General features: G+C 42.0%; 1 protein-coding gene across 1 annotated transcript in view; it reads left to right on the top strand.

Moving 5' to 3' along the window:
- ANTXR1 (ANTXR cell adhesion molecule 1) overlaps positions 1 to 26640 on the top strand; it is an 89057-nt gene that overhangs the window by 19629 nt on the left and 42788 nt on the right. The window contains exons 9-12 of the mRNA XM_031607990.2: positions 2135 to 2195; positions 3932 to 4030; positions 14530 to 14599; positions 15174 to 15252. Of these exons, the coding sequence (XP_031463850.2) occupies positions 2135 to 2195; positions 3932 to 4030; positions 14530 to 14599; positions 15174 to 15252 (309 nt within the window). The remainder of the gene's footprint in view (positions 1 to 2134; positions 2196 to 3931; positions 4031 to 14529; positions 14600 to 15173; positions 15253 to 26640) is intronic.

A 26640-nucleotide genomic window follows, 5' to 3' on the forward strand; every position in this document is an offset into this window, starting at 1 on the left:
CAGAAAGCTAAATGAGTCACAGATAATGCTAAATTCAGTTCTGTCCTGATAGAAAGCTATTACGAATAAAACCATTTCACACTTCCATGAGAATTTGCTGCATTTTTTATTTGGCATGTCAATGAATATTAGCAAGAGATCATTCCAGGAGCACATGTGAAGCTGGAACGTAAGTGGAATCCTGATTTGGGAAGCAGAGCTTAGTCAGTAAGCATGTGCTGCAGAAGACACTGGGATGCCTCCTCATCAAAAGCAAGCACGTGCTTCAAATACTTTTCTGCACTGATGTCAAGGCAAGTTGCCTTGAGGCCATGCAATCAGTTACCAGAACTGGGGTGTTGTGGTTCTGAATATGAAACTGAGGATGTGGAGTCAGCTCTCCCATGTGCTCCATTGGAGTCTGGTAATTGGCTGACTGGTGCCCAACGGGGAGGTTGTGTCACTGCTATAGCACATCACTTTGCTTTTCTGGGGAGCCAGCCCAGTGAATGAAGAGCACCTACAAGGTTGTGCACTTTGTTCAACAGCAGTAGCTTTATGGACATGGATTTAGCTGAACTGGAAAGGAGCTCTGCATCATCTAATTGGGGCACCTGCTTTCCACCCTCCCATCTGAATTAACTTACAGTATGATTATTATTTTTTTTTGCAAGTAATTGAACAGAAATTATAAATTTCAAGTTCAATCTTCTGTGGTTTTACCTCATTTTTATTAAATGAAAATATTTATTGTATTTTTCATGCTTTTTTTTCCAAACTTGCTTGCTTCCTTCCTCTTACACTCTATTGCTGAAAGTCAATTAAGAGACAAAATATACATTAAAACATCTTGGTTGGAGGATGCTGAGGGTGAAGGAAGCAGAAACTAAAAGGGAATTTGGAAAAATCTGGAAAGTGTCTATTCTTAAGAGACATTTTTTTCAGTGGAGGGGAAGAATAGTTGAGAAAATGTCAAGTCTTAGTGGAGTTCATTAGCCCTGCCAGTCTCTGTGAGAAAAATGCTGTATTTTCAGAGAAGAACCAGGGATGAGTAAGGGGAATGCAGCAGAGGACTGACCCCATATTGATGGATAGTTAGTTATGTATGGGTACTTTGGAAGAATGTCCTTAGGGTTTTTTGTTGTTGTTATTGTTGTATTTTCCATTCCTTTCAAATTCTTCTGATGCTTTTCTGCTCAGCTCTCAGCTGTTGACTTTCTCTCTTTTTTTCCCTCCTAACAGTTCCTGTGTAATCTTGTTCCTGCAAATCTTTCTCCTCACTTGTCAGGCTGCCAGTGGCTCAGATGGTTCTGCTTCCCTCCGTCCCTTGGTACCCTGTCAGTCTCTACCAGCCCTTCTTCTGAGTAACTCAAACTTTTGTGTTAAAGTTTAAAGAAATGATAACCATAGCTTCATGTAATTAGATATTTGAGGCAGAGAGCCATGATTGCAGATTAAAAAAAAAAAAAAAATACAACAGATCATCTCTTACAGAATTTATTGTGTTGGTTGCTTCTCTTTTCTTACAGATGTTTCAATTTAACATTGGGAAAATAATTTTCATGTTGGATTTGAGTCATGACGCTTGGCTGACATTTGCTTGCCTCTCAGAGCTGACCTAAATTTTGATCAGCATTGCATCATTTAGGGGCTGCTCATCCCAGCCCTGAACACCCACCACTCTTGGTCACTGCTGCTGCTTTCACAGGGGCTCATAAATGCTGTCACAGGTTTGCTGACTGTGTGCAGCAAAGAATTGGAGTCTTCAGAGGAGCAGGAAGGCTGCTTTTTGCAAAAAACAGCCTGAGAAATTCTAACACAGCATGGGAATAAATTGAATACAAGTCTAGTGTGGTCTTCCTGACTTGCAGGTAGTCTGCCAAGGCTGATGCTGAAGTATTTATGTAAATCACTGCCTGTTAAGTGGTTGAAGGCAGTGCAAGCCCTTAGGAAAAAAATACTGCTTCACTTAAGTTTCTTGCCAACTTAATCAAAATGGGAACGAGCCCTTCTTAAATTCAGAAAAACTATCCTATATCTTCATTTTGCAGCATTAAGCATTTAGATGACAAGTGCGCTCTCAAGCTTTTGTATTTGTGTGCCTCCAGAAAAACAATTCTCAGACATTTCATGACATTTATTTTCTGTCTTTTAGATTTTGAAGAAATCATGTATTGAAATTTTGGCTGCAGAGCCTTCCAGTATATGTGCAGGAGGTAAGTGTAGATGGAGGTGCCATCTGTTGACTCATACCACTCCCTCTTTGTGTGGTTGTTCTAATAACATTGTGCTATGGACACCATGGCTTTAAAGTCCTGGCAAACATTTCTACATTCTGTAGAACCCGCAGCCATTTTGGAAGAGAGCTTGAGAACCATTTTAGCATCTTCAATCTCCTGTGAGCTCCATGTTTTACAAAGTGTTTCCTAACTGTTTGTTGAATGAGCTTTGCAGAGTAGGATGAGACCCTGATGCATTCTGTTTCTTTTTTCATTCTCAAGTTGGTAGTTCAGGTAAGAAAGTCAACTGCCAGTGCTGCTTTGTTTTCACTTCCATCTCAGCCGCTTTAATAAACCATCTTGCATCTCCTAATCCTGGAGTGATATGTACATTCCTAAACATATACAGGTAGTCACATTTTCCTAAGGAATGCAAGGTACCAGGCTAAACGCTTAGTTGCTTGTATGTCTTATCACTCCCATCCAATGTGTCTTAATGAGAATTTAGGGGTAAAGTAAAACTGTATCCCATGAAGCTAGCTGAGAAGAAACATGGAGAGGATTTATGTAAACTGTCCATCTTGGAATTTTCCCAGGATGTCACAAGAGGAGCAGTGATAAGCTTGAAAAATACCAACAGTTACTTAAATGCTCAATTGAAGGTCTGATCTCTACGTTTGGACAAATACTCTATTAATAATGTTCCAACTGCTAATTGTGACAATTAAGACTTTGAGATTAATGAAAGTGACACTAAATGAGAGCTAGGTCCACTGGGAGTCTTTTGGAGATAAATTTGGCAGGTATAGCTCTGATATCTTATGTTTTCTTGTTTTGTTTTTTTTTTTTTAATGCATATTCTTGAAGACCAGTGGCAGTTTCGTTTGGGTTTTTTTTTTAATGGAGAGAGCAAGGGCTCTGCTAGCCAAGGCAACTCTTGCACTGCAGACCAGCCCCAGACACTTAGCAGCAACGCTTCTGTCTGAAATGCTGGTTTCCAAATGGCATGGTTTTGCATCAGGACAGAAATGCAGTGTGCGTGCTGGATCTGTTTGCTTCAGTCCCAGAGACAGGCTCTCCACGGTTAATCTGACATCACTGATACACTATTCTTTGACTGTACGTGAACTCTTATTCCCCAGCAGTTGAGACTTCTGTGATTTCTCTTAAGTATTCATCAGCCCCCGCACAGCTCTTTTCCCTCGTTCTTCCCAAATGCTCTTGGACAACACATAATGGGCCTGTCAGGCACTTCCCTGGCTAGATGTGGTGGGATGATTTGCAACTTGGCTGTAAATGAGTGGGATCTGGAAGGGAGCCCAGATTCCAGAGCAAATCTGCTTTTTTTTTTTTTTTGACAAGTACAGTGTACGAGTCCTTAAGGGAGATGAAAGAAGATGGAGACTGAAAAGTGCAAGGAGAAAATTCTGAGTCTGCAAATGCCCGTTCCTTGTTGTTTCTTGGGATTTTAAAACTGGGGTGGTTGTTCCTGATGCACTGTGTTGTCAGAAGAAACATTGTGTGTTCGATTGTCATTCACCAAAAGTAACATCAGCTTTTGAACGTCCCTCCTAGATAGCAACAGGAACTGTGGGGGTTGGTTTCGTCCCCGTGGGGGGATGCAGAGGGTGAGCCGCTGGCTCTGCTGCTAGAACGTGAGAGACGTTGCTTGTCCAAGTGACTGTTCTTTGCCTCCCTACAGATCAGTAATCTGCTGTTTGTCTTTGCTGCAGAATCATTTCAGGTTGTTGTGAGAGGCAATGGATTTCGACATGCTCGGAACGTCGACAGAGTACTCTGCAGCTTCAGGATCAATGACACAGTCACTCTCAGTAAGTTGTTTTGATTTTTTTTTTTTTTTTCTTTTCCCGGGTTTGCACTAGCAGGCTTTTGCCTGGGAAACATTGGATTTTCAAATACTTTGGCTGCGATGGCAATCGTTACGGGATGAAGAGCTATCAAATTGCAGAAGGGAAAACCAACCTCAGCACATGGCTCCATCGGGGTGGGAGGAAGGCAGGTAGGAGCTGCTAAGCTTGGATTCACGGAGAAAGGTAATAGCACAGAATCACGGGATCATTAAGGATGGAATAGCCCAGCTCCTGGGAAGTACTGTTTGCTGACAGAAATGAAAGGCACATTAAAGCCTGAGTGCGTAGTGTTTTTGTGAAGGGTACCGAGGACCGCTTAATTGGAGGAACTAATGGTCCTATTGTTCTCATCTTGCATGCCTGTAAATCCACATAGGATGTCAGACTGCATATTTCATATCTCATACCACCAGTGACAGCAGAATTCATTTCCCCTAACATGGGATCTATCAGATGGTATTTTGAAGGTAGTTCTGATTCTTTATACATAAAATAAAGTAGGTTTATTTTATGTTAAGAAATGCATGGGTGTGTAGAAAGAGAGTTAAAAGAACTACAATACCACTCAGCATAACAAAAGTCTCTAAACTTTCACGTTTAGGAGTGCCCAGCTCCCTGCTGTGGTTTGACATGGCCTTCTTTTAAGTCCTGAGCCTTCTTCAGACCAGATATCCTTTTGAGAGACTTCCGAGCTCTAAATGAAGACGGATTGGGTATTGCGGTGTGCAGTAGTTCAACTTTAGCGCAACCTGTGTGAGAGGGGATAAGGGTTGCATTTAGTTTATTAAATTATGCTTTTACTTTTGTGGTTGCATTGAATCATTTGGAATACGGCTGAAGCATGGTATTCTTTTCTTACAATGTGACTTTTGCTCCAAGTAACATCCTAAACAATCAATCAAAATTATGGCTCACATTGTCAGTTGTGTTGTTTTTTTTCTTTTTAACTCAAAAATCTTTGAGAAACCTGAGGGCTGTAGGTGGTCTCTTAGGAAGAAGATTGTTTATCCTGCTGGTGAAATGAAAGGACTGTTGTTCTTGCTGTTTATTGCAGTCAATAAAGAGGGTTCATTTGCTAAAGGCTTCAGAGGAGGACAGTAAGCAGGTGGTACCTATGAAACTGCACCTCCTAGGAATTAAAGGGATTTGAGTCAATATGGCCCAAATCTTTCCGTGACTTGCATCAACTAATGTCACAGTTTGTGGATGAGCTAAGAATAAAATGCAGTTATCAGCACTGCAACTGTAGGCATCAACTTCAAGATCACCTTTCAAAACATCTCACTGAGTCAGAAGAAGATTAAGAGCCACACTGTCTCCTTATAATAATCTGGCACAGCAGAGTCAAACTTAAAGCTGTAATGTGAGCACAGAATGTGATATGACTAGCAGATAAAATTAGAGCAAGAACATTAGCTAAATCCTGAGATGAATTTCTGGCTGTAAAATGTGCAGTGGTACAGCTGGCAGTCTCAACAATATTGCCTTTAATCCATTGACCTCAGATCTCCCAATGAACTTTTTTGGGGTGTGCTTTACAATGGTTTAGCATTAGTGGGGAATCTGTTTTCAGTACAGTTGGATTGATAAACAACCACAGAAGGAGATTAAGCAGCATGTGAAGGAAAGCAGAAGGCAGATGTGAGCTCAGGGGAAATGTGCTTTCTGGAGCAGGGATGAAGACGATGCTAAAAATAATAAAATCAGTGGGACAGCAATCTTTGTTTTGGGAGACTTTTTTTGCCTTCCCTAGCTACCTATCCAACATCCAATTGAGTTCAGTAAGAAATGTTTGGGGAGCATGTTTGCTTAAAGGGACCTGGGCATTCTGGTCGATACCAAGTGGAACGTAAGTCAACAGTGAGCCAATGTAGCAATAGAAAGCAAATCAGGTTCTGGGTTGCATATGCAGGGGCATTGCTAATGTAGATAGAGATGTGGTCATCCAATTCTGCTCCATTCTATTCTGCTTGCTGCATTCATAGTGCTCCCACAGATCAAAAAAGCTGCAGGTAAACTGGACAGGGTCCAAAGGAAGGCCAAGAAGATGATCCAAGGGCTGGAAAACCTGCTTTACATGGAAATATTGAAAGAATTAGATGTCTTTGCTGTGGAGAGGAGGGGACCCTAAAACAGTATTCTAGTACTTGAAGGGCAGCTACAAGGACAACAGAAGCTCCCTATTTGCAAGAACAAACATGGAGAAGAAAACAGAATGAGCACTTCAGCTTCACTGGAATAGGTTCTTTTTTTACTTAAGACAGACATTTTTTTCAAAGCAAGATCAGTGAACCAATGGTGCAGCATTCCCAGGGGTGTGGTGGAATCCCAGTCTTGGTTTTTACAGTATAATTTGACAGGATGCTAGATAATCTCATCTAGGCTCCCTTTTCCCATGTAAGGTTGTACCTGAGAGTCTTTCAAGGTCCTTTGCAGTCTGGGAAGATTGTAAGAAAAAAAATTGAAAGAAGAAAGCTCAGAGTCTAATGACCTGAAATATGTGGATCTTGGCCTTTTTAATTAGAAGTTTTAAAATATGCAGTAGGCAAACGTGGTCTCTGTCCTACAGCCTAGTTCTCTTCCTCCTGGTTTATGGGCTCCTCCAGTAGCTAGAGATTTGGTGCAGATCTCCTTTTTCAGTGGTCATCCTTCTTTTCTCTCCTGCATAAAGCCTGTTCAGCACTCTGTTTGCTGCTCCACTTTTTCTCTTGTCTGTAGCTTGAAAATTCCCTTTTTACTTGAGGCTACACTGGCTGTGACCTGCCACCTGTGTTGCATCCCAATAGCTTCAGAGCTCAGCTTTCTGGCTCTGATGCAAGACATTCATTCCTGGAAACACGCTCAAGTCTTCATAGAGCTGAGAATGTCATCCATCAGCTTTCTCTATTCAGCGTGTCCCATCCATGGAGACACAAAAACATCCAGCGTTGCCAATGGGAGGAACTGCTTGCGAGGGTTACTTCACTCCCAAACACTGTGACCTGGTGCTGGTGGGGGTCAGGAAAAGACTCCTTCCTCCTTTTTTTTTTTTTTGTGTGTGTGTGTGCTGTCTCTGTAACTGTATAATTTTCTACAGTTTCCATCATCATCATTTCACAGTAGCTTTCAGGAAAGATCAACTTCTCTTGTTGCAATCCATAGGCTTTTTTCCTTGAAGCTGTCTTCTTCTGTCCACAAAATGGCCATGGAAAATAAGGATGAGGGCCAAATACATCCCCCACCACTATGACCTGGTGTATTCATTGTGTCCTGAATCAGTGCATAGGTGAGAAGTAAACTTACTCTCCTTGGCACCACACCAAGATTTCTCTGTTCATTCTGCAGAATCCTAGATTGCTTGGTGCAGTGACCTGGAAGCAGGAGGCCAAAAACTATTTCTGAGTTCAAGCTCTTCCCAAGCTGAAGGAATCCAACAGTTTCTCATCAGTGCTTCCAGATCCATGTCTCTCCAGGCAGAAATTTGCACAGCTTTGTTTAAGTTTAAGCTGCTCTGTGTGGGAATGTATCTCAATGCTTTTGCTTTACTGCAGCCCGCAGCTCCAGCTGGTATTCTCCCTTGCCCACTTAGATGCAAACAGTTTAACATCAGCATTAACTCAAAGGGAGTTTTATGGAAACCTGATGGAGAACAGATGGCTCAGCTGTTTTTGTTTGCTTGAAACTTCTTGGGCTCTGATTGTATCAGGGAGGGAGGTATTTTTAAAGATAACACTAAGCCAGAAGTTCCTGAAACCTTAAATTATCCCTGATGAGATGTAGACCAGCACAGCTAGGACTTGCTGAGGTTAAGGGCATGAGCTAATAGATTTTTATTGGAATTGCTGGCAGAGAAAAGTGGCAGGTGAAGAGAGCATTGGCTTATAATGTTCATAGCTATGGGATAGAAAAAAAAAATAATTAAAAAAGAAACATCTGTAGAAACCATAAAGAATATTTGGCTGCACAGAGCTGTAATCAGATGCATGTTCAACAGCAGAGTGTTTTCTGCCAGCAGCAGGACCTAGGAGAATTGCTTTCAGACTGTGCAGAGTTAAAACTAATTATCCAGTGCAGTGACTTATGACTGCTTGTGGTGCTAAAATGTCTTTGTCTGCCCAGATTGTGCAGGATCCAGCAAAGATAGCTCTGGGCATGGAGGCAAGCTCTGTCCTAAGCAATTTAAAACTCAATGGAGGGATGAAGGATTGGTGAGGAAACAGCATGCACCACAGCAGAGATAGGACCAAACCTCTTGCATTCTAGTGAATGCTGTGGATACTTGGCCGAAACTGATTCTTTCAGATTAGGCTGAGTTTTTCAGCACCTGGTAACAGAAGCAAGGAAAAAGAGGCAGAGATGGTGAGAGCATGGCTTCCCCAGCTATCGCCAGAATGGTCTATACGTGGAGCTGTGTCCCCAAGCTGCCAAGCAAATGCCTTCTAAAAACAGTCTTCTGCTTTTGAAGCAGATTGCTAATTATACCTTTTCTTTCCTTTTTATTTTTCTGGCAGCACAGTACTTTTCTTGTGGTACCTTCCATACTTTCTCTTATCTTGACCGCTCAGAACAGGAAAGTTCTGCTTTGTACTTCCAATTCAATCTCTGAGTTCCCTGATTTCATGGCACTTGAAACTTCCGTCAAATGTTTGCTCTTATTTTTTTATTCTAGTGGATTTTCCCTCTTTTTATTACAGTAGCAGTTAACATCTCCCACTGAACAAACTCCATGGAGATATTCTGAAGATGTGACCTTTGTGAAGGACACAAGCTATGCCTATGTTTCCCCTAGAAGGAATAGATGTGTTTCTTGGGTGGAAACATACACCAAGGTGAGCTAGGCATCCTCTTTTGAAGGGTGGATCAAGTCATTACTTCATTAAAAAATTAATCACAGAATGGCCTGGTTTGGAAGGGACCTAAAAAATCATCCAGTTCCAACCTGGCTGCCGGGGGAAGGATTGCCAACCACAAAATCAGGCACCAGATCAGGTTGCCCAGGAGCCCATCTAATCTGACCTTGAATACCTCCAAGGACGGAGCATCCATGTGAATAAATAGGAATAGTATGAAAATAGGAGAAAGAGTTCTGCTTCCCTCAAATGCTTTTCTAGCCTCTAACAAATTGATGTGTGGATGCTTTGCTGCATGTGAAGAAATGTGATGAGTCTTATGGTAACTTCTCCATAGGCTTGAAGCTGGGCAAGGCATGCCACTGAAGGACTGCTTGTGGCAGTGAGCCTTTCATACTAGAGGATGTGCTGTATGAGCAAATGAACAGTGAAGTGCCTGCCAAGTTCTGTTAGCAGCTTTTGGGCTACGTGTGCTGGGTGAACAGAGCTATAAGCACAGCAGATGAGCACAAGAGAGACAAAGGAACCCATCAGAAAAAGAAAAAAATTTCCTTCCAGATCCCTTCTCTCCATCTAGAGATGATTATGAATGTGATATCATTGCTATGTGCTTATCTCTCTTTCCCCCTATCCTCTGAACTCAGCTCTGGCTTTGGCGTTCGAAGCTCATGTGTCCCTACCCATAACAGAGCAATCATAGCATGATCTCAATGTGGTTTTCATTACAGCATTAACAAAACATTCTCTCTTTATTTATGGGCCTTCTCATAGGCCCTTCAGTGTTCCAGTGTCTTTCTGCATTCCTGCCTCCCCACAAAGTGGATCTGAAGTAAAAACTTTGCTTGCAGAGTTGTCACAAGGAGTGGCATAAGAAGAGTCAGCCAGGATGAACTGAGATTGGGCTTTGGTAGTTGGTGCAGTAAATAACAGAAGTATTTTGAGTTTCCAGAGGAGCAATGGAAGTGCTCAGGGCTATCTGTGTTATAGAATCCTAGGATCATGAAGGTTGGAAAAGACCTCTAAGATCATCTAGTCCAACCGTCCACCTAATACCAATAATGCCTACTAAACCACGTCCCTAAGTACAACATTGACCCTTTCCTTAAACATCTCCAGGGACAGTGATTCTACCACCCACCTTCCCTGGGCAGCCTGCTCTGAAGGTTGGTCTCAGGTGGTCTGAAGACTAAAGAGAGGACAACCTCCTTAGCACAGATGTTCCTGGGGGAATCTCATATGAGAGCAGCCAGATTCCCTTGATTTGTGTGTATTAGATTAACAGGAACCAGTGTCATCTCTCCTGCAGATGCAGAAGACTAGATCAGAGCATTTGGAGATGTACTTTAATCAAACACAAATCACAAATACTCCTTTATTTGACAAGGGTAATAACAGAAGGAAATTGTTGGCCTGTGATGCATGGAAAGTTTGTCAAACAGCTTTTGCAGCCTTTCCTGAACTAAAATATTGCAGATATTGCAAGCCCAACAGTTGGTATTGGTACTATTGAGATGGTGATCTGAAAGCATTAATGCTTTCTGTCAGAGATCTTTGCAGTCATTTTTCAGTCTGCCCATTGGTTTTTGGATGAGCCATTAACCAAAGAAAAGGCTGTTTTAATTTCAGCAGGCTTATATGGCATAAGTACTGTCTTTCTTTGTCACCTTTGGGGTTTTATTCCTCTGGTTTAGTTTTGCTCTTGTGTTAAAGCATCGTGCATATATTGAGGCTGTTATTATTATAGTTGGGAAGTACTCCAAGTCCTGGCTTGCCAAAAGGCTACACCCTGCTAATGGCAAAAGAAACTACACACTAATGCTAGGACTAATAGATTTTACAGGCTACAGATATTGTTAAAAGGTATAGGAATGCTGGATAGTGAATTACGGGAATTTGAGCAGTAGAAAGTACCTTGTTGAAATCTATAGAAAGCACATGTATTCTGGGGAGATATTTGACCCTTCTCTGTTCCTACACACAGCTGTGAAGTGATTATTAATTTTAGCATTGTGTGTCTAATGGACTTCTTTTACAGTGAGAACCTTATTTTGCTTGATGAGGTGATCAGGGGTGGATAGGTAAGTCACTCCTTTCTGTAGGTGGACTTTCTCAGAGGTGAAGTGTTGCAACACATCCTGAGGCTCTGCCCATAACTGATATCTGCAATGCATTTCTATGAATCTGGCAAGGGGCTCTGGATGACTTTTGCAGGGCTGCAAGGCCAGCTAGTGGCCGAGCCGAGAAGGGAAGTTGCTTTCTGTGCAGCAAAATCAGCAACATGGAGCAGCCCCTGCTTTCCCAGCTCTTCCACCAGCATCATCAGCTGACGGGACTCCAAACCACAAGTTCAGTTTTGGCATGAGATCTGGAGCTTGGGAGCATTTGGGCCCATCTCTTACAGCACAGGAATACAGCAAGCTTTTAAGCAGCATGTGGGGGGGGGGGGGAACCATCCTGTCAAATGTGTCCTGCAGATAGAGGCATGGTTGCAGATGAGAAGTGCTGTTTTGTTTGGTTTCTCAATGTAAGTTTTCCAGGAAGGAGTTGGATGGACAGAGTTTTGCAAAATGAACGGATCCTCTTTTGTTTAGAGCTAAGAAATAGTCACTCATTTTTGTGGTGAAACACAAGCATTCTCCAAACAAAATAATCTCTCTCTGTGGCCAACCCTGCCAGCCATGAGGCTGATGCACTTTCTAGAGAGGCATAGATGTAATGCAAGTTAGGGGATGGAAAGGGAGAGAAACAGAAACAAAAAGCTGAGGAATTCCAGTGCAAAATTAAACCAGATCTCGTTTTATTGAGTGCTGGCATGGAACATGCCTTGGCTGTTGCTGTTAGCAAAGGAGAAAACAAGACATTGGTCTTCATTCTCTTATTATGTGTGCACTGAGACAATGTCATAAACTCATGGGAGTTAACTATACCTTCATAAATGAGGGTGAGAAGACCACCAGAGTGCCAAAAGGTGCTGTGCTCACCACCCATACGCTTCCTCCACGCTTGGGCAAAGTCAGTGGTAAACGCTACTGCTTTGCTTGGCTACTCCGTGGCAAAACGGAGTGCCTGCATAGGATGCGAGCTCCCCATGAATCGAGTGCTATGCTGTAGGTTATGTGAAGTGTAAGCATCACAATGTGCTTTAAATACCTGTTGTCTGTCAGGCTCTCAGAGAGAAAATTCCCTTGTCAGTGGTGTGGGGCTGCAAAGGAAAACCCCGTGCTAAAAACATCTGCTCTTAATGCTTAGTGTAGTGGAAATGTTAGTATGTGTTCTTGCAGCAAGGCTGTGGGAAAGCAGGAGTAATATATGGTACTTTCCAGGCCAAGAGCAGGAGCAGGGATCGAGAGGGATCACAGAGGCTTGAAGGCTGCTCTCAGTAGCAGAGTCATGATGCAGAAGTGAAGCCTATTTGTGCAAACCGTTCAGCTGGCTGTGATGTTTCATTTTCAGCTGTTTGCCTGTGTGTCAGCAGCCCTTAAGAAAACGATGTTGTGGGCAATGCAAAAATTCAAGTGTGTGTGTATAAGCATGGGATTTGCTAGAAGCTGGAAACATAAGGAAAACTTCAGCGAAAGCTACAGTTTTTCACTACCATTCTATTCTTTGATGGAGTGTATAAAGTAAACATTTCCAAACCTGCTTTAGGAAATCATCTTTTATTTTGCTGCCAAAGCAAAGAAATAGACCACTATGAAATAGGAATTATAATATGCAATAGGAATTACTATTACTACTACTAATATTGTTTCTTTCTGCAATTCTGCATTCAGATAAAACATCTCCTGTAGGAATGTCTAGAAGAGAGGGCTTGACTCAGTGAGTCCTGCTTCTGCACCAAGGAGACAAACTCTTGCAGCCTCCATCTTGCCTCTCCTACATGTTTCATTCACTGCAGTAAAAAGTGCTGCATAGCCCTGCTTCTGAGTGAGCCCTGCTGAGCTCTAACCATCAAGAATGGAGCCAGTGTTGTTAGGGTTAGAGTTGGGCTGGGTTAGCGTTGGGTTAGGGTTATGATTAGGGTTATAATTAGGGTAGTTTTAACATTGGGGTTCAGTCTGAACACTGATGTTGGAGTTAGCTTTAGGGTTATTGTGCTCCACTGCTATCATCCATGTGAAGAAATCTCCTAGCAGCTAAGATTGAACAGAGCTCACAGCTGATGCTTCTTTCAAGCAGATACCACATTCTCTTTGGTTTTTTTGTCTCTTTGTGGTTTTTCCTCTTTCCATTGGCACCCTAAATGGAATTATAGCTCATAAACAAAAGAGCAAGCGAAATAGACCGGTTCAACTATTCGTTAGATTGCTAAACAACTTGGCTAAACTCTCATTCTTGCTCCTTTCCATCTTATTTGTCAATGGTGCCAGTTAGGCACTGAACACTGTTTCTAATCTTCCTTCTATGTTGCCCATGTTAATGCTCCCTGGGAAGATAAGTGAGTGCACTGTACAGTTGTGAAGTTGTTTTTCTTGGTTGTAGTCCCTGGTTTTGTACTTCAAACAGCAAGGCAAGATGGTGATATATTATTCTCCTGTTTAAAATGGTGCCATGGAAAGGACTCCTTCATCCTGCAGCGTATAAAGATGAGATTATGATTTGAATTTATGATAGGGTTTAAATCTGCCAGGATTTCAAACAAAATTAAAATTTTAACTGGAAATTTTTAGGAAATCTGACAGTATTTGCTAACCACTCTCATTTAATATATATGTAAGCATATCTCTCTAGATGATAGACTCTAGAGATGGTTCTAACTACAGCTGGAAGAAAGCTTCTCAATGTAATGACACATTTCTGTCAGCTGCTGATTCAGCAGAATTAAACTGTTCTGTAGGAATGTGTGGTTTCCAGCCAAAAGTAAAAGAAACCAGCCTGTCTGCCTGGTTTTCTGCCAACATGCCTGATCTCTGGTCAGCTGGCAAATGGGCTGGGAAGTTCCTTAGGATCCCCATCTCTCTGGTGGCTAGGGAGATAGTACAAAGTTTTAAGTCTACAAAAGAGCATTGACTGATGTTCATCTTTCCAAGGCAAACTCCTATTGTTATTTTTTTTTCACTCTGATCTAAAAGCTGTAGCAGAAGCAGGAAGGTTTAATTTACATTCAGACAATTCTGCCTTGAAGTTGTGAGATTTTCCACAACATACAGTTTTCTTCACTCAGCTGTTCCCAGTCATGATTTATTGCATTGGACTTGTTGGTTCTCATTAGTCCCTTCCAACCTGAAATATTATGTGATTCTACATCCAGGCCTCCTATGCAGGGGGGCTGTGATGATCTACTCTGTACATTCAGAAAGCTTTGGGTCTTCAGTTCTGTTGTGACTCAGATGTGAGGCGTGGGGGACTTCAGCAGCACCAGTGGCTGCAGGAATGGGGAGGATGTTGCCTACAGAATGAGGATGGCAGACAGTGCTGGGCTTCTGATGCCTTGAACCCTGCTGCAGGGCATCACAAGTGAGGAAAAACATTATTTAAACATATATATATATGTATTTTTTATATATATATATATATATATATATATATATATATATATATATATAACTAAGTTGTCTAAGTATTGTGTTACTGATCTGGTAATCTGTCTCTCTCTCGTTTTTTCTTTTTTCTTTTTTTTTTTTTCCCCAGATGAGAAGCCTTTTGTTGTGGAAGATACCTATTTACTCTGCCCAGCACCTGTACTACGAGAAGTTGGCATGTATGTTTTTCCTATATACTCTAATACTTTCTTTGCCTCTGGGAAAATGACAGACTGCCTCATCTCCGTTGTTCTTAGGTGCAGCTAGTTCTAATGTTGTCTTTTATGTTTCACTTTTGAGGAACTCATAGCTTCTAGAACATAGTTTTTTAGGTTAAAGCAGAGCATTGTTTGTTATCATTGGTTGGAGTTTATCAGGTATGGCATACCTGAGTGCAAAAAACTGGCTATGGTATATTTGCATTGCTAGTGTCAATAGATTTAGATGCACTCTTTGAAACTATCTCAACTCAGGGTGGTTTATTAATAGTTATGTGACAAAACTTTTGTCCCCTGTATGGGATTTCCATGAAAAGGACTTCTGTGCATCAACAGTCATTTCTCTCTCTTCCATTTAAGCACAGAGAGGGAGAGTCAGTAGGAAAGTCAGTTATCCTCTCAATGACAGAAAAACATTCCTGCCTCAAATGGGAGAAGTTTTGTTGCTGATCCTAAAGTCCAAGTTCCAGAGGATGTTGTCTAGAAGAGGAGGGTGGACAGACGGCTCTGACTTATTTATTTGGTGTTTTTTCAGGGAGGCAGCTCTTCAAGTTAGTATGAATGATGGTCTAAGCTTCATCTCCAGCTCTGTCATCATCTCCAGCACACACTGTGTAAGTTCTCATTTACCTACTTGAAATGATTCAGTAGGATGGTGGCATTTAACTACAGACATGTTTGATACACTCGTATTAGTGCTCCCAATTTAACAACCTGATGTGTGAAGGTCTTGTTTAATTCTTTTCGAGGTGAGCCTGTGAGCACAGAGATGCGGTGTTTTCTATGCCATAATACAGCAAAGCTCTTGTGCCTTCAGTAATCATCTTGTCCCGTGTATCTACATGCACAGATCAGATTAGAACTAGCAGCCCAGGTCTGGAGATGTGTGTGCCTTCTTGCCCAGTGGACAATGATCAAGAGGCATTTCTTGTGGCTTTTTCTGCCAGTCTGCGCCAACAGGGATGCTGCCAATGGTGACACAACATACAGGAGTTGTTAACTGCACTCTTAGTCTGGAGGCCAATATGTACTTTGACGACAAAACCTTTCTGTGCAACATTTAAATAATTTAGAAAATGTTAAGATGGAGCCAGGAGTTGGACTCGATGATCTTATGGGTCCCTTCCAACTTGACTCCCAGATACAGATATTTAAAGAGCAGGGCAGATGGAGTATAAGCATCTGTGTCTAATAGGCTTTTTTATCACTGCAGATATCATGAAAACAAGCTAAACTTTTTGCTAAGAAAGTTGGTCCAGTTTCTCATAAGTTTAATACTAAAATGATATTTTACTAGTAGAGGTCTTGATCTTTATTTAACATTTAAGTCTCCTGGGAACAAGACTGTAAAATAAATATCAGTTTTATCAAACAGTGAATGCTCTAAGAGAAAGAAAACATTTTCCATCTGAGGCAAATAGGACGCTTCTTGGCAAGGAACACAGGATCAAGGCCTTTGCATTGGATGCATCACTGCTTTGGTGCTGTAATTCAGCAAGCCTTGATTCCTGCGACTGCCAGAGCACTCAGTGCTCCTGTGCTCACGTTGTGTCTTCCAATGCCAACTGTTGGAAACGGGATACTGGGAATTTTTGCCTTGCCCAGCGCAATTATTTTTGTGAGGTTTCCAAGGCAAAAAGTGCTTTTTTTTTCTAATTACACCACCTTCATATGCAAATAGTGACCATGTGGCTAACATAATGTTCTTGAGCATTTTTCCCTTTTAAGAAATGACAGTTTTGTGTCTCTTGAATGCAGCAATACACATCCCTCTCTAGCAGAAACTCACTCTTTGGGAACAGACAGCTTTAGCTTGAACCCATACTGCCTAACTGAAGTCATTATTTGCATTTTTTCCACTTGAGGTGTAAAATCTGCTACAGCATTTCAATGTGGAGAAAATGAGAGCAGGTTTGGAATGAAGGCATATGTAATGACTGATTTAATCTCCTTCCTGCTCTGCTGAGAAAAAATGAAAGACATTCTGTTTTCCAGCACTAAGTGACACCACTTGTCAAGACTCTCAGCATCACATTAGACCTCATGATGAATACTGCTAGGGGGTTTGGGGTTTTTTTGTTGCTTTTCTTATTCTAAAGGAGATATAGATACAGCTGAAGCAGCCTCACAGCTTCTACATGTTCTTTGGAATCTGGGCATACAAACCTGTTGGGCAGTGTGTTTGTTGTATTAACTTATGGAATGCAGCTGAAACCCTCTAGCTTAGGCAGTGTGATACTGTCTGCAATGAATGAAGCCTGCTTGCATCCTCACTGTGGATGGCCAATACTATTTTTTATTCAAAGATTTTGCTCACCCAACACCCTAGACTGAAGAATTACTGTCTGGCTTTTCGTAAAGCTGCTACAAGTGAAAGGTTGGTTTTATTTCAAAAGCAAAAGAGTAACACTGTGTAAATCAGGGGCTGCAGGCAGAAGTTTAATCCTGCCCTCCGCTAACATCTGTATTAGAGTTAAGCTAAGATGGGGTTGTCCTGAGTGTTATTTAGGGTGGTATTTGGCCTGAGCTGTGAGACCACTGGCAGCTACCCCACCAGAGCAAGGGAATGGCTGGAATGAGAGCATTCTTAAGGCTGGAGACAGCATGCTGTTTATGTGCTTAGCTGGGGGATGAGATGCCAGCATCTCCAGTATGACAAAACTCAGCTGGCTGGAAGGATTTGATGAATTTGTCTCTTTGCTTGCTTGTCCTGGAGAATTATGAATTTATTTCTCTGAAGTTGGTTTTTCAATATTTGAACCTCTTAAAGAATATTTTTATTCCATTTTTAAGCTCCCTGTGGGGGGAAGGAATCTCCTTTCCAAATAATGAGCAAAGAGGCAGCATTGTTACTGCATTACCAAAGCAGGAGAGAGCAAAATCCTGCAGGGACTGCTGATGCTGGCAGAAGGAGCTAAATGGCAGCCCTGAGTACTGAAGCCTGTAGATGTTGGGCACATGGAAGAGCAGGGCATTGCTTCTTAAGAAGTGACTTCAAGGCTTATAGCGTCATGCTGGCCCAAGGAGAAGCTGGGCTTGTTTCCCTCTGTTCTTTTGGACAAATCATCTCTCCTTTGTAGGACCCAATACAGATTAAAAGCCTTTTTTCTTTCCAACTCTTGGAACCAGTTGTTGACTGCTTGGACTGATATCGGAAGACTGCCCTCAGAGGCATTTAGGAGGCCTATGGAAGTATCCTGGGCATCTGTTTTGCAACTGTCTGTGTGCTTTGCAGGTGCGTGAAGTGTTCTTGGTCACTGCTCTCAAGGTCCTCATGCTGTGTGCTAATAGAAGCCAGAAGCATCTGGTGATTGAATGAAGCTATCAGTGGCTGCAGGAAGTGCTTCAGAAAAAAATTGTCAGGCTTAGATGTGACATTACAGTGCATAAATGCTGTATTTCCATAGAGTGTAAAGGACTGAGTTCTTCTTTTTCTGTTTCCTTTTAAGATTAGATTTTTTTTTACTGCATTTATGAAAGAGACGCTGAGTTGGAAAGTAAAGGTTAATGTCATTTCCAGTCCCAGTCTGTAAGCTGACAGCTTACACTGATGCTCCCAGTGTTCTCACATGGTTACATACTTTCTATCTTTTACCTTACAGACCAGAATATTCTCATTGGATGGCATATAATGAATATGAGGGTCCAAAGTAGTTTTGTTCTCCTGTTGGCATCAGTGGACCTTAGATATAGACTATAGTTTACTCTCTGCTGAACAGATCAACCCCCATCTTGCAGCACCAAGGCATAGAGCCTGGGATACAATGGGAGCCAAGCATCTTCAGCCCCCCAATGGGAATTATAATGTGTATATGTCTATTTCTCAGCTGTTAGTCTCAGCACACTATCTCACAGTTTCATGTGCAAAACTGTGCTTCAGTGCTGTGAGTGTTGCTTTCATGTGTTTGTATGCTGTGCTGAGCAGAAAATGGCTGGTGGAGTTGAGAAACCCTTAAAAAAGGATTTGCTCCTCTTTCCAATTCAGGAGTTTTCTGAAGAAATGAAAGAGGGAGAAAGTATTAGATACTGCTTTCATAATGGGTACACATGCATTTGTGCACAGAGCAGGCTGCACACCAAGCACTGTCGGGAGATGTGCAATAGAGGAAGTAATTAACGAGGCAGCATTCACAGGCAGGAAGTCAGTCCTACTCCACTGCTGCCAAGTTCTTCAGTGCAGAGAGCACATCTCGGAGAGAAGCCAGAATGAGAATTAAAATAAGCCTTTGTTCATTTTCTAAAGGGCTCCCATAAGAGCAAAAACCACTAATGACCTCTTGCACTAGCGGCTCTCAAAACTGGAAGGGAGGTGAAAAATGCAGGGCTGGAGTGACCATGTAAAGTAGATCTCCTAGGCTGTTCCAATGCCTCAGTTGGAAGAGCAATCCCCTGTACCACCTAGTGAGAAACACATGGTGCTTCTCTGCAAGGAGAGATAATGAATCACAGAATTGTTTGAATAGGAAGGAACCTCTGAAGGTCATCTAGACCAGCTCCCCTGCAATGAACAGGGACACCTGCAGTAAGGTCAGGGTGCTCAGAGCCCCATCCAGTCTGACCTTGTGTGTCTCCATGTCATCCATTTTCCATCCAATGGAAGGCACCCACACATGGGGTGCAAGAACATTTCTGCTGCAGGATTTTAATCTACCAATGATCAGAAGTTGTTGTTTGCCATGTGTATGCAATTCACAATGGATGTCTTCTCATGTCACACTCAGTTTCTTCAGGAGGAGAGCTAGGGTAATCATGCTTGTAAAGAGGAGCCTTTCAGGTGAACAGTAATATGTTGGGCCAGGGTATTTTGGGGGGGAGAGGTTGCATTTGGGAGGCTTATGCAATACCTAAACTGGGCTTACTCCTTTCTAGTGCTAGTAGATAGTGCTTGCCTTTCCTGAAAAGCTGGTGTTGCAAACCTGCACCCACCATTCTGGAAAGGAGTGGTCTCTGATCCCACATCTCCAATTGCAAGGATAGATGAGACATTGAAGCAAACTGGAAAAAAGAATTGGATCTCATCACTTGAATGGGTGTTGCTTTTGACAAAAGGATATGAGTACTGACACACATTTCTCTATCTTTGTATCCCATTTTTTTCTTGTTTTCCTGTGGCTGTCTGAAGGAGGCTGGAGGAATTTGTACATTTAGTTCAACAATAGTGGATGGATTTTGTCTTAAATATGGAGAACGAGAAGGTCAGAAATTCAAGAAAGCACTGCAGGCCTGTAGTAAAATCTGATGACTCCCTGCAGTGAGGAGTTTTTTATTCAGAAGGAATGTGATGCAGTGCTAACACAGGGTTTTCTCAATTGTGACTTTGTTCTGGGCTGCACAGTTAGGGCTCTGCTAGTTATCACTGTTCCTGAGTCTGCAGGCAATTAAAGTGCATTTGCTATTGTATCAATAGAGGCTTTATGAAACTGCAGAGCAAATTTAATGAGCCTTTTCCTAGGTCCTTGACCTGTGCATTATTAGTTGAGGTATTGCTCTGTGGGAACTCCAGGGCACATGTTTTCGGGTCTGTTTCTAAAATAAATTACTCTTAGTTGTTTTGTGCTGCAAATATAGTAGGCAATGAATGGTTTTACCTCTCAGGTCACCCTAAGATTTAAATCTGCAGAAATTGTTTCACTCTAATATTGTTGCATGGGCTGTTTTATAACACCCTGAAGTGAGATAGGCATTTTAAAAGAGCATGCTCCTAACATTTGGAAAACAGGACTTCCAAAAGAGACCGATACTTTGGGAGTGGAGGAGGAATCACAGATTGGACATTTGGAAAAGCCTTTCTCCATAGGGCTTCTCTCAAGTTCTTCTCCCATCTCTACTCATATCTGGCTTTGCCCTCACCCAAGTGCAAACTTTGCCCTTGGTGCTGTTGAACCTCATTAATTTCTTCTGGGCCCATTCTCAAACTTGTCCAGGCCCCTTTAGATGTCATCCTTTCCTTCCAGGCTATCGAATGTGATTCCAATTTAAATGAAATTTCAGCAGGAAACTTCTCTCATATATCTTGTTGTGTGGGTTCAGGCCATGCTGTGTTTGCTTAACCTTGCTGAACTCATGGCAGTCTGCCTGTGGCAGCCCATGAGGAACATCACTGGTTAACCCTCAGGGAGGGGTATATAAGACTGTTACCTGAAGAAGGTGCTGCTTAGATTTCATGTATTTTTCCTTTTTTTATGAAGTTGCTTAAGTGCTACAAACCTCAGACGCAGAGGCAAGGCATTCCAGAGCTGTAGCATGCTGTTTTCCTTCCTTTCCTGCCTTGCAAAGAAGTAAACCCAAACAGAGCCATAAATGGCTGTTGTTATGACAAAATGTAATTCCACAGAATTTTGTCTATTATTCCAGTTACTATTTGCCTCCCAAAATGAATTTAGCACTCTTCTATTGAGGGCTGCCTTCAGGCACAAATGGAAATCAAAATAACTGCTTAGGGTTCACCTCGAAGACTTTGCTTTTTAGCTCCGAGTGTCGAGGGACAAGAGAGGGCTTTTTCAGAATAGGAGCTCCTCAGTCAAAATCTGCCTCCAACTGGGTAGATGCCCATCATATGAAGGGTATTTGGTTGAACGGAGGAGAAACTCACCTGTCACACCCAGCCATACTGTATATAATGCCAGCTCCCAGATGCAATGCCTTACATCGCAAGACTAGGAAATCTTGATTTTTACCCTTAGTTCTGCCCTATCAATCTTCCAGCAGTCTTGCTAATACTTCTGTTTATCTGGAAACTTTTGGGTATTTCTTCTGAAGGAAAAATTGAGTGTGTTTTCCTAAGTATAAACACTGCAATTGGGGATTAAAGAAATGTTTTCTCTGACCAAAGATCTTCCCTTGTAGCAGAGGGAGCAATAATTACTCCTCCTCTCCATGTGTGAACTCTTCAGGACAAGGGCTGTCTTTTGCTCTGGATTTGTAAAGCATGTGGTAAAGTGAGGCTTCACTGGTGTTTATATTGTGCTGTAAAGCAAATAACCAAGGATGCTGGAAGAATCTTTCATAAATGGGCTCTCATCTTCTTTCAGCTGTGAAAGGAAAGGAGGAAAATAGATCATTGCCAAAGAACCTCTCATTTCACAGCACAGTAAACTTAGAAAAGTAGATCTGAAAATACATAGACTGGCTGACCCAGAACAGGTGTTTCTTGCTCACATCTCCTCCTAAGCTTGGCTCCCACCCATGCAACTGCACACAGACCATGATCAAAGACGTTAGCATTACAGAGTAGTGCATTCAGTGAGAGTCCATTTCCTTTTAGAAATTAGACCAGATTATAGTACTAGAAATAATAATAATAATGAAGTCCCTACATGTGTGTGATGAGAAGCATCCATTTCTGTTGCAGTGATTCCCAAGAGAGTCAGGTTCTACGATTGTATTCTAGATAGAAATAGTGAATGTTCCCTTTTCAATAAAAGCTGCCTGAATCTGATGGGCAAAGGCCAGGGTCATCTTTTGTCCTCCCCCTCCTCTGTTAGACTTGTTTCTCCTTTCTATCCCGTGAAAAAATCTCTGTCCGAATTTGGACAAAAACTGTAGTCAAGGTTGCTGTAAAGCCTGTTAGCAGCACTTGGCTCTTTTCCTGTTATCACCCTTGACATGCTTTCAGTGTTTTACTGCTCTTCCCATGGAGAAAAAATAAAAAGATTGTAGATTTTAATGTATAGGATGCAGGATTGGGATAGAGATGTGCACATCTCCTGGGATTTAGAAGTAATAAGCGTTTAAGTTACTGTAAGCCACTCTGAAGGCAGCCTTGGTGGGGTCGCTGCCTAACGCTGCACTGTTGCTCCCAGGTAGCAGAACAGGTCTCACACTGCATTCTCAGCACAGGAGCAGTAACGTTGCCAGCTTTCCAGCCTGCCCAGTGTGAGAATGGCTGGAAAGGCTCCAAGATGCTCTGCTGCACAGCATGGGATCAATGATCCCGGAGCAGTTAGCTGGTAAAGGAACATCACGTCTGTGATCCTACTTTCTGATGAGGTCAGTAGGAATTAGAACAAACTCCTTTTAATAACTTCACAGTCTACAGAAGCCAAGTGCTTGATGCATGTATTCAACAGAAGTCCATCCTTCTTAGGCACACCATGGAGTCAGCACATTTAAACACATGCTTCAAGTTAAATCCATTTAGTGTTGTGGTAATGAGCATGCATGCTAACTGCTGCCCTCTCCCTATGAATCAATGGTGCATTAATTCATCAGCAACAGTACATGAGCACATTTGTTAGATGCACCTAGTACTTCATTCATCACTCCTGTACATCAGTAGTCAAAGCTTTCAGGAGTACACTTTGATGTTGTTAATCTGTGTTCCAATTCTGGAATATCTACTGTATGCTGCAGATGCTAGTGCAGTAAAGTGAGAAACTGTGAAATAAAATCTTAAACAAAAATAATTAGGATTCAAACAAAAACAAATTCCCATCTGATGCATAGTAGCTTTCTTTGTTTGAAATCCTCAGGCCTAAGTAGTTGAAAAGTCAATGAAGAGATTTATGTGTTTCTCTTAGAAGCACCCTGGATGCCTGAGATGAAAGAGGGTCTCAGAGTCACTGATTCTGTCTTAGCTTTGTCTGTCTGCGTGACTGCGTTCCTGCTTCCTGAAGCAAAATTTTAGGAACTTGATCTTGGGCAGCAACACTGGTAGGCAACAGGAGAGGTGAAGATGAGTCATTTCCCTGCAGCCATCATCCCTGTTTGCTGACTCTTGAAGGAATGTGCATGCACGTAATCATGACCTTTTTCTCTTAGATACAATCTTCCCTGGGTTTGTGTGTGCCCCAGAGGAATGTCTTGCTTTGGAGGACAGCTCATAGCTGAATTTTTGTGGGTAGACTTAAGGAAATAGCCTGTGCCATGTTCTGGGTCAGATGTTGCCATCCCTCACCGGTTGGGATACCTGCAGACCAAGACGTGGGCCAGCTTCCTTTCTCGTGACAAAAGAATTCCCCCCAGACACAGTTTGGCTCCTCAAAGCCCAACACTAATTTCTGAGTAAAAGAAAAAAAAAATATATATATATACACACATATGTGCACATCCATGTCTGAGGAAATGCCTCAAATCTCACATTTCATATTTCTTGATATCCTTATATTGTGCAGTATCATCCAGAGGTAGTTGTCCATTGGTCTTCAATTGCCAGCAACACTTACAGCATTTTCTTGGACTTGTTGGATTCTTTGTAACAGAAAAGACAGCTTCAAGGCACCAATGCCTTGCTTTCTCTACCAGCTCATTTGTTTTGAAGTCTACATGGCCAAGGTTTCACATGTCAAATGTGCAGCATGTCAAAATGTCATTTAAACATCTTCGTCACTTTCATGTAGAGTGTTTCTTGATATAATAGTAAGGCATTTAAAACACTGGCTCCAACCATCATCTAGGTCTTCAGCAGCTGTCTGGAAGCAAGTTGTTAATGTTTTGTGTTTAGTTTACAGTTGGCAAAAGTGGTAACAGTACCTTAGCTCAATTTTTCACATGTGGTGGAGTTGTAGGTTATTGATCCTGCCATAGGCACAGGCAGTACAGTTTTATCTCAGTATAGCAGTCAAAATTAATCCCAGTGGGAAAGTAGCACTGATTTCAGATAGCTGTATACTTAGGGGCTACCATGCTTCATTTTTGTAGATACTTTACAGGAATTCCAATAGTTAAGTGTTAAAATTGTTTGTATTTAAAATGAAAGCTATTTTCATCGTCTGAGTTGACAGCCTTTATTCAATATGTGTGTCAAACACAGCTCACTGAATTATTTTGTCACTCTTCCAAATTTTCATTTAAAAATAATGGAATGGAAACAGATACTTCAGAAGTCTTCACCAGCCTGTTTTAACCAGCTTTAAGGCAGGGAGAAAGGCTCAAAAATGTCAGTGGAACTTTTGCAAACTGCTCTAGCAGGCGTATTTTCCTTCTTGTTTATTATTCTGCTTGGGTAGTGGCACTTTCCATCTAAGCAAAGTTCAGGCTCTGTGAAACTATGGATGCTACATAGAATGATAACTAAATTATAGGGGAAACTGACAATATAAAGGTAAAACAAAGCAAAAGCAATGTTTGGGTCACTTTGGCAACTATGGTAGGTTTTATTATGTATGTATACATTGTTCTGGCCTGTCCAGACTATTTTCATCTTTGTTCAAATATAAGAAAAGGAATTAATACCAACCCACATTTTTCTGTGCGTGTCTGGTTTTGATATCGGAAGGCGGCTCATTCCTGCAGGCTTGTCATGCAGAGCTGCCTTTGGTGAGAGGCATTACCTGAGTGAGAAATGTAAGTTTTGGCAAATGAAACCCTTTCAGCTCCTCTGGACTGTTTCACTGCTGAGAGATGCAGAATACCAGCTGGCCACATCAGCTGCCTTGCAGAGATCCAGATGTGTTAGAGTAATGTAAACTACTCTTTCCAGTACAAACAAATTCTGTTAAAAACCGGTTAAAAGACCAGTTTAATTTGCCTTGTATTTTTGCAAATTGCTTTTAAATTATTCTTAATGGCAAAATTTATTTCAATATAGGCACAAAAGAGGCAGGCTACCATTAGACATAAAAAGCCTTCCTTCTTTCCTCCATGATTTCATAGCAACAAAGAGTCAGGATCACATATTCTAAAGTGCTTAACATCAGCACGTTCCACTTTGTGGATGATGGATGTTATTTTATGCCATCTGTCTAAAAGAACAACACCAGAATGTACAGCTCTGTCTTCTCAAATGAGTTTTATTTTGTGTCAGGGTCCAGTTTCCATTTCCAGAGATGTCTTGGGTGAATTCTCCTGTGCAGACTACAGCTTTTTTATTTCCATGTGTCAAAGATCAGATTGTCTTGATCCAAGATGTCCAGAAATGTCTTCTGCACTAGAAGAAGATTTGGCAAGGTTTTAACCTTGATTGTTTTTCCATTATTCTTGCCATTTTGGTATGATGGGAGATCATCTGGCCGTTGAATCAGAGTGACTTAAGTAGGCACCCAATTTTCTCATCCTGCAGGTCAGTCTGCTCTTGAATGTCCTTAGCCTGGCATTGTGATCCTGACATTTGGGTGGGGTTTTTATGTGCCTGGCTCTTACGTCAGGAATGTCTCAAACAGGCTTAAGTCAGGGATGCCTGCTTGCTTATCTCAGAGTTCATTGATTGTATGCCCAGTGATAGTGGGGAGACACGGTATAGCGTATGCCTTAGAGAGCTGAGAACATCTGGTTTGGGTTAAATTGACAAGAAATAACGCATATTTGGTTTCAGCTGCTATATTGAGGTGCCTTGTGCAGCAGTTTGGATTAATAGATATCAAAGAATTGCAAACGCCTTTTAAGATGGGGAAAATGTAAAGGACCATCCTCCTGGCTGCCAAGGCCCACTGCTGTCTCACGTTGAACCTTTCTGTCACCAGCAACCTCAGGTCCCTTCCTGCTCAGGCTCTCCAGCCACTCATCTCCTCCAGGCTGTGCCTATGTCTGCATTATGCCATCTGTATGGGAACTGCTGAATCACAGCCTGAACCTCTGATTGATCAGCTGAGGCGAGCAATGAGTCAGCCCTGGGAGCACAGGTGAAAGCAATTCACCTGTGCTGCAGGAAGGGGTGGAGCCTGGCTGCACCTCTCTTAGACCAATTTAAGAGCTGACTACCAGTGGGGAAGGATCTCTCTTCTGAAGATCCACTCCACTGGAGTTTCCTGAGTGAGCCCAGGATACAGGTAGGCGTCCTATCTTTTCTGCTTTGGTGTAGTAACTACATAGCTGAGCTCTCTGGTATACCTCATAACTGTAATGTCTGTACGTTCATTGATTGTACGGCCATCCCAGCTGCACCACCTGGCATTTTCCTTTGCTGGATTTCAGGCCATTGCTGATTGCCCAGTGCTCCAGTCTGTCTATCCAGATCCCTCTGCAAGGCCTCTCTTCCCTGCAGGGACTGAACGGAACCTCCAGTTTAGCACCATCAGTAAATGTGCTAAGGATGTATTCCAGTCCTGCAGCCAGACCATTGATAA

This window comes from Phasianus colchicus, chromosome 27, assembly GCF_987193195.1.
Source record: "Phasianus colchicus chromosome 27, bPhaCol1.hap1.1, whole genome shotgun sequence".
Lineage (NCBI taxonomy): Eukaryota > Metazoa > Chordata > Aves > Galliformes > Phasianidae > Phasianus > Phasianus colchicus.